This window comes from Syngnathus acus, chromosome 20, assembly GCF_901709675.1.
Source record: "Syngnathus acus chromosome 20, fSynAcu1.2, whole genome shotgun sequence".
NCBI classification, from domain to species: domain Eukaryota; kingdom Metazoa; phylum Chordata; class Actinopteri; order Syngnathiformes; family Syngnathidae; genus Syngnathus; species Syngnathus acus.
In genome coordinates, this window is record NC_051104.1 from 4432310 (window position 1) to 4444593 (window position 12284).

General features: G+C 40.2%; 1 protein-coding gene across 1 annotated transcript; it reads left to right on the plus strand.

The window, feature by feature from the left end:
- The first annotated feature begins 301 nt into the window (after positions 1–301).
- Positions 302–4373, plus strand: rab18a (RAB18A, member RAS oncogene family). Its single transcript, XM_037279439.1, has 7 exons — positions 302–481; positions 1137–1192; positions 1384–1445; positions 1641–1713; positions 2331–2449; positions 2780–2846; positions 3053–4373. Exons 1-7 carry the CDS (start codon positions 414–416, stop codon positions 3220–3222), a joined length of 615 nt encoding a protein of 204 aa, XP_037135334.1. The 5' UTR covers positions 302–413; the 3' UTR covers positions 3223–4373.
- The last annotated feature ends 7911 nt before the right edge of the window (positions 4374–12284 follow it).

Here is a 12284-nt window from a genome sequence, read left to right on the forward strand (position 1 = left end):
ATTATAAATATCTATTAATCTTTGCTATGTATCAATAAACTTAACAATTAAAGGGGGAAAATGAATATGTTTTGTATTTATATTCCAGAAACACAATAGTAATCAGAACGCATTGTTGAACTTGTTTCGCAAAGAGCAAATTATTTTAAGGAAGATTTTGGAGTTGACTTGTCCTTTAACGTTTTCCATAAAAATAAATGTATGGATACATCAACATTTATTTCTTTATTGATAAATTGATTACATACAGAAACCGGAAGCTCAATTAGTATAACTGGATACGTATAACAGGAAAACGCTATCAAGCTCCGCCCACTCACAGCAGTAAACAGGAATGCTAGCTGTTAAGAAACATCGTTTGAACGATCGTTTAAGTTGTTCACTATAGACGGACAATTTGCCTATTAAAGGCGATGGAAGACGACATTCTGACAACGTTGAAAATACTAATCATTGGAGAAAGTGGCGTCGGGAAGTCCAGGTTAGTAACCACGAAGGGTGTTGTTGCAATCGGCTAACGCTGACTAGCAACAAGCTCGTTGTTGTTTTTGGGCGTTTAAGCAAGAGTGTTAAAAGTCGCAACTCTGTCGTGACAGTCTTATCTGCATGAACAATACGGGACCGCTATCACGATTGCGAATTCCCGTAATGGAGTTTAATACGATTAGGGTTTTTTGTAACACGCTATTAGCTGGCAGATAATGGTGACATCATTGCTGTGATGGTTTTCATGACTGCGTGCGTAATTTTGAGCCATAAACCTTCACATTGCAGACTGTGCAAATTGCCTTGATGTGTCATAGGATGAGACAAGAAATGATCCAACCTGATGACTAATCATCGGCTACCAAGAACTGCAAACTGTAGCATGTGCTTTGGGGGTCATTATCTTATTCGTAAGGTTTTGTGAACTTAAGTCTTGCTGTCACGAGTTAAGTTGTAGTTAAGAATGAACTTTGTCCTACTGACCACAACCAGGCAATGGTGTCATCTTGCAATTGGGCAAGTTAAGCACATAGCAGTCAGTTTAGCAAGACCATTTTACTGTCAGCATCGAGTGACGTGTCAAAGTGAGTCTGCTGTATTTTTTGTTTTTCTCAACTGTGTTTTTTTTTTTTTTTTTTTATCCTCTGCAGCCTTCTCCTAAGATTCACAGATGACACATTTGACCCAGAGCAAACAGCCACAATAGGTGAGTAACATTTGATCAAGATAAAACTGAAATAAGTGCTGGGTGTAGAATTACAAAGACACAATGATGTCTCTATTGAAACAAAAACCCAAATCCTTTCAAAGATGAAAATATTCTCCAAGGACACAGTTTAACTTGGCTGGCTGGGATTCTTTGATTGATTATTGATTGGTTGCTTTTTCATTTTGCAGGTGTTGATTTCAAAGTAAAGACCATCAGTGTAGATGGCAATAAGGCAAAGCTAGCAATATGGGTAAGTACCATAACTCAGTAATCAACAAGAGTATTGAGAAAAACAAAATCAGTACTGCAGTTCCAGTCAGTGTCCAGAAGATGGCACTCATGCAACACTCAGTCCAAATTTGGTTATCCTGGCTTTTTCTGCTATGGTCTTTGCTCTGTTAATTTTTTTCTACCCAATCAAAAATGACATGGTTTTATTTTGCAGGACACTGCTGGGCAGGAGCGTTTCAGAACCCTGACGCCCAGTTACTATCGTGGTGCACAAGGAGTCATCCTAGGTAAGCAATTCCAACACTGTGATTATGATTTAATGAGTGAAAATATTTGAAGTCGTTTTCCCATCTCTGTGTTGTTGTTGTTTTTGTGCAAACACTTGCAAAAAATGTATGTTGCAACTTCAATATGTGCTGATGTCATTTTAAAGTTGGGCAAGTGTGGGTTTATGCAATGAATATGAAAAACTGTGTATTTGTCTAATTTAATTAGTTACTAAACACTTGGATGCGAGTCATTCAAGTGTTGGCTGACAACTTCAAAAAAATCTACAAGTGTTGTGTGGATGGAAATCATAAACCAGATTACAACAATAATGCAAACACATCTGTGGCTTTGCCATTCCTCCTTTTGGTGTTTGATGAAATGAGTGAAAAATGTGTCAATATATGTACGTATTGCACTTCTTATGCACTGAACCGATACGGACACTATATTTTATGCATGAAATGTGCCTATGCAGTATTCAAAAAACATCTGAAATGAAGCTTTATTTATTTCAAAAAATGCAACCTTTGTTTCTTGAAAAGAACCAACTGCATTCCGATGTAGCGAAACGTCATCAATATGTGAAATTTGTCGGCCTCCAATCGCCTACCTCTGTTTGTTTGATTGGACCCAGTGTACGATGTCACAAGGCGAGAAACTTTTACCAAACTGGAAAACTGGCTCAATGAACTGGAGACGTACTGTACAAGGAACGATCTTGTGAAAATGCTCGTTGGAAACAAGATAGACAAGGTGAGTTGCCTTTCAGAAAAGGTCACAATTTTATTGACATCATTTTCCACTGTTATGTGTTTGTAACAGTATTTGATACTTATATTAGCCAAAAATATATTTATTTTTTTTGTCATTGATTTACTTTGCCACACCAAAATCCATCCGATTAAGTCATCGTGTAAGGTTAAATTTGTATAGATGCAGTTTAATGGACAACTGACCGCTAAATAGTATTATAAATTCATTGTGTTTTGTTCTTTGCAAAAATATGCCCTCTTAGAAGCTCACAGTAGTTGACAGCTCCACCCGGCAGACCTCAAATAAGCCATTACTACTTCTTTGTTTCAGGAAAACCACGAACTCGACAGGGCCGAAGGGCTGAAGTTTGCAAGAAAACATTCCATGCTTTTTATAGGTAAGCCAGGAGGATTCCCTCTGAACAGCCACTGGGCACGTCGCAGTGGACTATTACAAGAGGGGAAATTGCTTTTTGGCTCTCTAATACTTTTGGTGGAGGAATTTTAGTGTCTATTTATAATTCAAACGTTTTTTCCCCCCCCCCTCTTGTCCTTATAAGAGTTGATGTTCTTAGCATTGACTATGATTTTGAACTCTTCACAGAGGCCAGTGCAAAAACTCGTGATGGCGTTCAGTGTGCATTTGAGGAACTCGTCGAAAAGATCATCCAGAGTCCGGGATTATGGCAGAGCGAGAGCCACGGCCGAGCCGTGCAGCTCACCGACGAGGACGCGGGAGGCGGCGCCTGCGGAGGATACTGCTCGCTGCTTTAGATAACAGGCGTGTTTTTTTTCTGACATACAGGTGTGAATACCCAAAACACTCCGACACAAATCGCCGCTTCCGTCCTCTTCCCCTCACACGTCGTGTTGCCGTGAGCTGAATACCCAGACTTTGGGCTCGGATCATCCACCTCGCCTGCGTTCACACGGGTGTTACTCTTTGCACATGTTCTTTATAAAGGTACGCTTGAAATGCAAAAGCCGCTCAGCCTTGATCTCAACGCAGGATGCGTGGCGCATTATCGGCTTGGAATTTGTGATGAATCGCCATCGTCAGTTTACTTTCTGCAATTGGTGTTGTTTTTCTTCTAAAAAAAGGAAACAAATCTAAGTGTTTAATGATCTGGTTCTGAAGCAAGATCATGGAATTATATTGACTAAGGTTATTTTTTGTTGTTGTTATTGTTGAAGCTGTATCGGTACAGACGCTTTGCTATATGGACAAAAGGATTGGGATACCAGAGCGTACCAGTCCTCTTGATTGGTTGCGGCCGGGGCTCTTAAATCCATCTACTCCGGTCTCAAGGACCTTATTTTGTGCACTGGAGTTGGTCATGCTGGAACAGAAATGGACCTCCTCCAAGCACAAATATTGAAACAATATAATTGTTCAAAACATCTTGGTAAAGTGAAAATCAAGGAAGCCAGCTGGAATTGATTTCAATGCGGTGGTGTCCCAAGACTTTTGTCCATCGTATATTACACTTTATACAGCACACTTTGTTTACGCAGACGTTCTATAATGCCAAACCATCTTAAAGTCCCGAGCAACACTCTGCTCACGGCTTGGATTCCACTCACACAACTGCCTCATTTACTCCCAATATAATCGACTTAGCAAGTGTTTTGGGATGACATTTTATTGACTTTGATCTTTAAGGCTCTTTTTTGTTAATATATATACACACACACACAAGTGGATGAGTCAAATGGATTGGCACCAGCAAAAAAGCTTTCCACCCAACACCGTGGTCAATGTGACACTTCAAGAGAGGGCGAGACACTCTGGCGCTTGCTCGTTCAGACAGATAATATCAGCGATATCACTAACAGCGCTGCGTTCTGTCATAATGAAGGAAAAGTGTTCAATATCCAGCAAGTGTTGCCTAAATTTGAACAGTCACAGAGAAAAAAAAAAAAAAGGCTGTGCTCTGTGCCCCACATTGCAAATGGGTTTAACAGCCGTGCTGGGTTTGAATCTGGGAAATGTACGGTAGCTCCGAGTGTCTGATCTTTTAATACAGGGATTGTGAAAGGGACATGGATAGCACACTACATTGTCTAATCGAAAATTGGAGATTTTTTTTTTACCTGCATGTGGAACTGCCTTACCTATTTTCAGTATGTCAATTTAAATTTAGGTCAAGATAAAACAGTAATTAGGTTTTAGAACTGTTATTGAACACAACATGGTTTTAATATTATTATATTAGTGCATACTCTTGTGATGACTGCCATTTTATTTCGGTTGAGAAATATTCTTGTGTACATTTGACATATTTAGCAATTGATAGGATCATTCCTAAGTTGTAAAGCTGAATGTATACATATTTACTACAGACTGTCCTATCTGTTAAACTATTAATTTTCTTTGTATTTTTTTTTTTTTTTAAATGTCATTATTACACATACTTTAAGGCTATGTCAAGATAAAGTTAACGCAATAAACGATAATAAAGAATGAAAGCAATCTCGTTATTTCCGTTTGTGGAGATGACTGCTGTCACGGTTGCCGTGTTGGAAATGTCGCTGTTAGGTGAGTAGTTTTTCACTCGGCACCCTTCGCATTCCGTTGCCTTCGGAATAAAGATGTGTGTTTGAACAGTGTCGGAGGAAGCCTCAGACCCCAGACGTGTGATCGAACTAAATCATATTTTTTGGCAGACATCTCGGGGAAACAACCACAGTCGTAAGTCATCCTACCAACGCTTTAACCGGGATGTGTATAATTCCTGGGCGATTATGAAAGGCTTAGGCCTGGCAGCGTGAACGAGGACGCTTGTAGCGTGTTCCTCATCTCCTGCCACAGTGCGGCCCGCCGTCTGGAAATATGTCTCAGTCAAATACTAACTGAGGCCTTCATGTGGTGCGACAGTGTGCTGAGCTGTAAGCGCTGCCATATCCTCGTGCCTACATCGGAAAAACATCAGATAGTACGGAAGGTCCTGAACTGACAGATGCTCACTGATTTGTTTTTTTAATTTGGTGGAGGGTGTAGTGACTTTCTTTTTAAAAAGATGATTAGCCAACTACCGACAGATCAATTTGATTGAGAAGGCAGAAAATTTCCTTGTCAAAGTATCCTTGAGCAATATATCAAACCACGAAGACGGTAAGTTTCATGAAGGCACCACGCCAGTGACGCCTATGCACCATCAGTGCTGTTGACGTGAACGATAGACTAAACAGAGTTTGGAACTTTTCTACAATGAGAAGTCAAGAGGAACTCCACAGGGAACGCTCGACGGAATACTTTCTGTCCTTCTGTCAGTCTCTTCATGTGTCAAGAAGAAATCCTCCGTTAATAAAGCTTTGTCCTTTTTTGCTCCTCTGCTTTGCCAGTATATCTCTGGCAGGTATGGACAAGAAGTCGGACGAACTTCTCTCGGGAGCAGTCAGAGCTGCCATGTGTTAAAATGTTACGAGACATCAGACATCATTTCATAAGGTGTCCGATTCCCGGGCGTCACTCACAATGTCATGCTCATGGTTAGATTGAGTGCCTTGCTGGCTTTTAAAAGCACGATTGGAAAGATCATCCGTTCGTCCTCTGCCATGCATTTAGGAAAGTAATATATTTACCATAAGGGGAGCTTCGTAGATACTCTGGAAATGAAAAGCAAATGATCTCTGATTTAGGCTGAAGGAACTCCTAACAAACCTTCAGGTGGTTTTGTTACTGTTGTCCGAAATCTGGTTCTCGTGTCTCTTCGGTTACTTTTAAATAACCAGCAAGCACAAGGGCTTCGGTTTTGTACCATTTTCTTCAAATTTCTTCTGAGTTGGGAGGTCTGATCAATGATATAGGCCTAGGTAGCAAGGTTCACCATCTCCTCATCCACAAAACAGCTTTAATAAGAATGAGCTGGAAACTTCCACCCTAGTTTGAACCTTTAGACTCCATCCCATGTAAGGTAGATCAGCTATAATTGAGTTTTACCATATTTTGATATTCACTCAATCTAATTTAAAGCAAAATGGTTATTTTGTAACCCGCTTTTTATTTTTTGAAAACAGTACCCCGTGGACAAGGCCCAAAAGGAAGTGAAGGATGAGGACTTGTCACCCTTTAAAAGAAAACTCCTCTCACAGGAGGGGATGCTTTCATTCGGGCCTCGGGTTACTTTTTGCAATAAACATCTGGGGCAAGGACACGCCGGCAACTCAGGAGATGCCTTTTGCTACCAAAGTATAAAGATGAGCGCATTGCCTTATCTTACCGATAAATCCCCCCCCCCCCTCCGTGACATCTGGTCACACGCATCCTCAGATTCCACGGGAATGGCGTCATTGCGCGTGTCAGGGTACCCATCCGGATCTCTACAACATGGAAACACCAACGGCCGATGTAGTCAGACCTTCAGCTGCTATAATAAACTAATCACTTTGTATCAACATGGCCTGGGTGTTAGTTTTCCATGAGCCTCAAACATTGTCATTGACTTTACACATGCTCCACTGTAGCCCCCAGTGGAAGGGAGGAGAAGGGGGTCCACATTAATAAACTACCTTCTGGTTGAAATGATTGGCATGTATAGAAACAAATTCATTATTTTATGTAAATAATCTACCCTCTGTGTTATAATTGCACGGCTTATTTTTCTTAGCCAAAGACGATCTTAGGTTTGAGGTCGGACCAGAAAAATTAACTGAAAACCACTAAGACCATGCGACCCTGACAAGAAAAGGTCTGGAAGGCTGATCGGCTGGTGGGGATACGTTGAGCGCTTCAAAATCTTTTAAACCTTTTTCGATGTCAATTTTATTTTGTTACGAAAAACATCTGCAGTCGTTTGCGATGTCACTATAGGCTAATACGGATCACAGATATTTAGAGTATTTTAACAAACAGTGGACAATTGGATATGAAAAGTGTCCTACTCTCCCACTTGCAAAGTCAAATAAAAGAGTCCCTGAGGGTGTTGTACCCCGGTCACATGATCATATGATGCTTTGTATTTCCCAACTAATTTGTTTGAACTATCCAGGTTGTTGTGAGTGTTTTATTTCACCGAATAATGTGAGAAAAGAGGCAAGATGAGTGTTTTGTAACGGCAAGACTATTGATCTTAATACGGGTATTTTTACATGTCCTTAAGAGCCCAGACTTCAGTTTGATTGAACATCTCTGCAAAGATGTGAAAACCAAAACTTCCCCTCCAACTTGATGAAGTTTGAGAGAAATGGCCAAAGCTGCCCAAATTTTCTTTATTTGTCTTCTTTTTATGGTTAATAACCGGCAAAGTTAAGAATCTAAAAATATGTCTTACTCAAATGTTTTATTATGGTGACAGTCTCATGAACAGTATATTTTTATATTTTTTGTTTCTTTTTTAAAGATAATGACACTAAGCCCAGAAGGTTTTTTTTTTCCTTGCAAATTATATTTCTTCAACATACACCCAAAATTCTTATAAGCAAACACTGACAAGATTTGGGGGTAACTACAACTATTGCCTTTGCAACTCAACAAAGTTTTGAATTTCAGAAAATTACCTTTTCCAGACTCGATTGGACATCGTCTCACTTTCAGCCTGTCGGAAATTTAAGCCAGTTTTGAGAGTATAATACCGGTAAACTGTATTATGGGGTAATAATGTATATTGTATGCGGTAAAATTAAGCTAAAGGAGTTTTAGTCTGATCTTGGTTTTGCTTTTCTAAGAACTGGAAATGTTGAGCCGCTTTTTTTTTTTTTCTCTCCCCCAGTTGAAACTGACACCTTTAGATGCCTTCGAATTCCGAACCAGATGTTTGTAGATGTGGGCAATCTCGTACAGTAGTGGGCCAACTATTTTGGCTACACCTCACCCACCTTCTGTTGCAATGTGGCTCATGTTATGACCCCGCTGCGTTTCAGCTTGTCTCGGTCCTCCCCTGTCTTATTTTACACGAGCTCTTGCAAACACTCGCCAATAGTAGACTTGTTATATTAGACCGGGTCATCACCCCCGACCGCTGTCTTGTGCCTTCCTGGGGCTGCGAACAGATGCTATTACAGCGGTTCTACTTCCAAACAGTTCAAACTTCAGTTCTTTGCTCATAGATCCCAGAGTGGCCCCTAAATTGGGTTATGATGCGGGATGCCTGAGCTCAGCATGCCAGCAGGCAGCGGTGCTGTGTTCAAATATTTACATTCATCCAATCCAGCATCAGACAGTAGCGCATGTATGTTTGAGGTAGGTCATGAGATGCCATCCGTCACCTTTGACCCTGGATATCAAGTACTGATTGCTGGCCTTCACAAAGGCTTTGAGTTAAAGCAACACAATGTTGTAACTTAACCTGTAGAAAAACAGCGACACGATCATTTTGATTGCACATTAAATTGTAATACAGAGGCCCCGCCCCCTTGACCAGATAACTTAGTTGTACTTAGTTTTGTATAACAATTTACATACAAGCAATTTCAAATTAATATTTTCGTGATATGACCTCTTATGAAAGAAGCATTAGAACAACAAAAAGAAAAAGTAATCACATTTAAAAATTTGCAAGCAGTGCATTTGGTACCCGGTCCCAAACCATCAATAATATCTTGAGCACTTCAGAATGAAAATGTATCAAATCACATGACTCAAAATATAAAGTGATTTATACTTTGGCATCTTTTTTGGTTTGATGCTTAATTTCTACCCTTTTCCAGTCCCTGATTTCAAGTCTGTCTAATCAGAGCGTCCCAACTTTACCGTATAAAACAACGTTGTCAGTAATAATCCAGACGTCAGGCTATATATTTGCATTCCCCTGCAGTTCACACTCAGTGAAGAGACAACCCAAGTCTCATTTAACATTTTCTTGGTACGCCCAGTGAATAATCGCTTCAAATATTGCCTCCTCTTGACTTTAACGACCAGTACATGAAGACAGATTGTTTGATGCCGTGGCTAGTCGAAGCAGAACGGGATTAGATCTTTCTGTCCTCAAAAATCTAATGAAAATCACCAACTGACTTCATCAAATTGCAACTCACCCGCGCTTCGATTGCACGTCCAGACGGTTCCATAAGCAACATCTGGAGGAATGAACTGCCGCATTGGCTCAGTATGCCCGTTCGATTCCAGATTTATGGTAACATGCAGTTTTGGCTTTGGCTATGTACAAAATGTGAGGCCTGTTTATTTGCTAGCCTTCAAAAGTGGCTGTTATACGTCTGCACAAAGCTGCCTGTGAGCGTTAAAGCCCCTAAATCTGTCTCAGCGACTTGGCCGGCTCGTCTAAATATCACAATACATTGTGCGTTAATGAAATAGATGAAACGTGCGTGCGCATCTGTGTTTAATATGCCATCCTTTTTCAAATACATCCAGACGCTTTCACCAGCTCTGAACACATGGCTTTACGCGGGACGCTTCATCGATCAAAGGGATTAGAGACCCTGCGTGTTTCACAGATAGTGCACATGGCAAAGGCAAGATAAGCAAACCGGATTCAAGCTCAGTCCGTCAACAATGTAGCTTTGTATTCCTAAACACAAAGCGTTAACATTGAGAGGACGCCGCAGGAATCAACATTCGGCCAAACCGCATTCCTCCGGCAGCTGCCATTTCTTACATCTGCTGTATTGACTTGACTGTTCCGAGGAATTTATTTAGCCCTTCTGTGATGAAATATTACACAGAGCCACCGGGCCCAGCTCTTGTCCATGCCTTATTTGTGATCCCATAGCTGTCATTATGTTATGAATGCTTGCAGCTCCTTGTTTTCCTCAGCAGCACAGCAATGGAAATACTGTCGTTTCTCTTCTCGCCGAGCAAAAACATTGTCTTGATCGCCGTGTATATTATTTAGATCCAAATATATGTCTACCTACTGCTCACAATATTAATCATTCAATTTTACAAGTGGTCATAGTTGCATCATGATAATCCAATGAAATTTTATAGCAGGCATGTCAATAGTCATCTGGCCCAGTTTTAGATTTTTTTTTCTATTTCAGTTGGTCTCACAATTATTAAATAAATATTCCGGCGCAGCGTTATGTTTTAAACAAGCAGTTAAAAATGTATGGACATGCATCATATAAGTAGTTTGTCGGACAAAATAATTGTAGCATATTTCACTATCTGGATTTTTTTATTGGTTTGTACCCAACACACACGCATATATTTTCCACATAAAGTTGGGATGGGGAAGTAGTAATGAGGTAAAATCATTTAACAATGATGTGACTTCAAACACGTGGAGCAAAGATCGCTTTGCCAACAGATGCAGGCGAAAATGATTAGAATTGAGGAATTTCTCTGCTTAAAGGGCAAGGGCACATCTCAAAGCGATCCAAACATATGAGCTCAGGATTACTTTGGCAAATATTTGTCAAACACTCCAATACGTAGCTACATCCTCATAAGCCAGATCAAACTTATCGGTGCCAAAAGGAAGCCTTTAAGTTAAATGTGTCCAGAGGAGCTGTCTCTGAGCGTTGCGGTATCTTGTGATGGACCGTCACAGTGGAAACCAGACCAGTCTGTATTTGGATGTCTATTCTGGACGCAAGGGTTGATATGTGTGCCAAATATGACCCTCCATACCATTATCATCAGCTAGGGTCTGTCATGGAAGGGGGTTCAACATATGGGCCTTTGTCTTTTCCCGGGTTAACGCAATTGTAGGTATTTATTGTAGCTTCAAAATGACAACCTAGACCAGGGGTGTCAAACTCATTTTTATCGGGGGCTGCATCGTACTCATAGGTTCTTTCGGAGGGCCATTATGACCATCAACAAACCGGAAACCGGAGACTAGTAAAAACTTTTACAATGGTAACAAAAATTGCTAGGAATTTCTGTATTCTTTAAAAGTGAAGACAATTTGTAACTTTAGTATTGACAGATGAAGCACAATTTGTCTTCAGGGGCCACATAAATGATGTGGTGGGCCGTATCTGGCCCCCGGGCCTTAACTTTGACACCTATGACCTAGACCTAAGTAACTCCATTCATAAATAACTCAGAATGGTAAGAATTATTATTACTATTTCTTAAAGTGTGACAAAGGACTGGCAAGCTATACGATATTACGTAACATACCAACGGAAATTTACATTTCTTGGCGACAAAGGCGCAATATCACTGTCAGTGCAAGAAGCTTTGAGAACAGCCATCCTATAATCATAGCATATATTTGATTTGATTTTTAAATTGTTCTGCCTCAGCCTCTGACAACACCCAATGTGGAGAAGTCGCTACCAGGAGCAAACAGCATGGACAGCTTTTGATCTATTTATATGTTCAAAGAGTGATCTTTTATTTTTCATCAGTCACTTGTTCAATGCCCACAAAATGTATTTTTAGTTTTAATTCGCTTTATGAAATAGCAGCATGTTAAAATGTGTTGACAAAAGTTCAATTGTTAATTTTTAAGTACTTACTCCATGTGGAAATATGTCAAATATGTTGATAAGCAAAATAAAAGATCAGTGGAAAGTTGAGAGACTTCCAACAAACAACTAGTGCAAGGCTTAAACACGACACGTGTTGTCGTGCACATCTTTTGTGTAAAGACATTCAATCACCGGGGAAAGACAAGGAATTCTTTTTTTTCTTCCTTGGTCATGCTTCATTTATTGTCCATCCCATTCCCATTAAGAGCGACATGCAAGCAGCGAAAGTAGCTCATCTGTAAGGCCTTTGGAAACGCAGGGTCACGGTTCAAGTTCATCTCCGAACAAAAAGAAATTGCATGCCTGCGTGTGTGTGGTCTGCACCAAAAAATATACACCAGTCTAAAAAGAACTTGATGGATACAAATTGGTAAAAAGTTTTTAAGAAAAGCCTAAAGGGACTGCTGAATCAAAACACCCATTAAATTTGATTTTCACAAAAACAATGATCT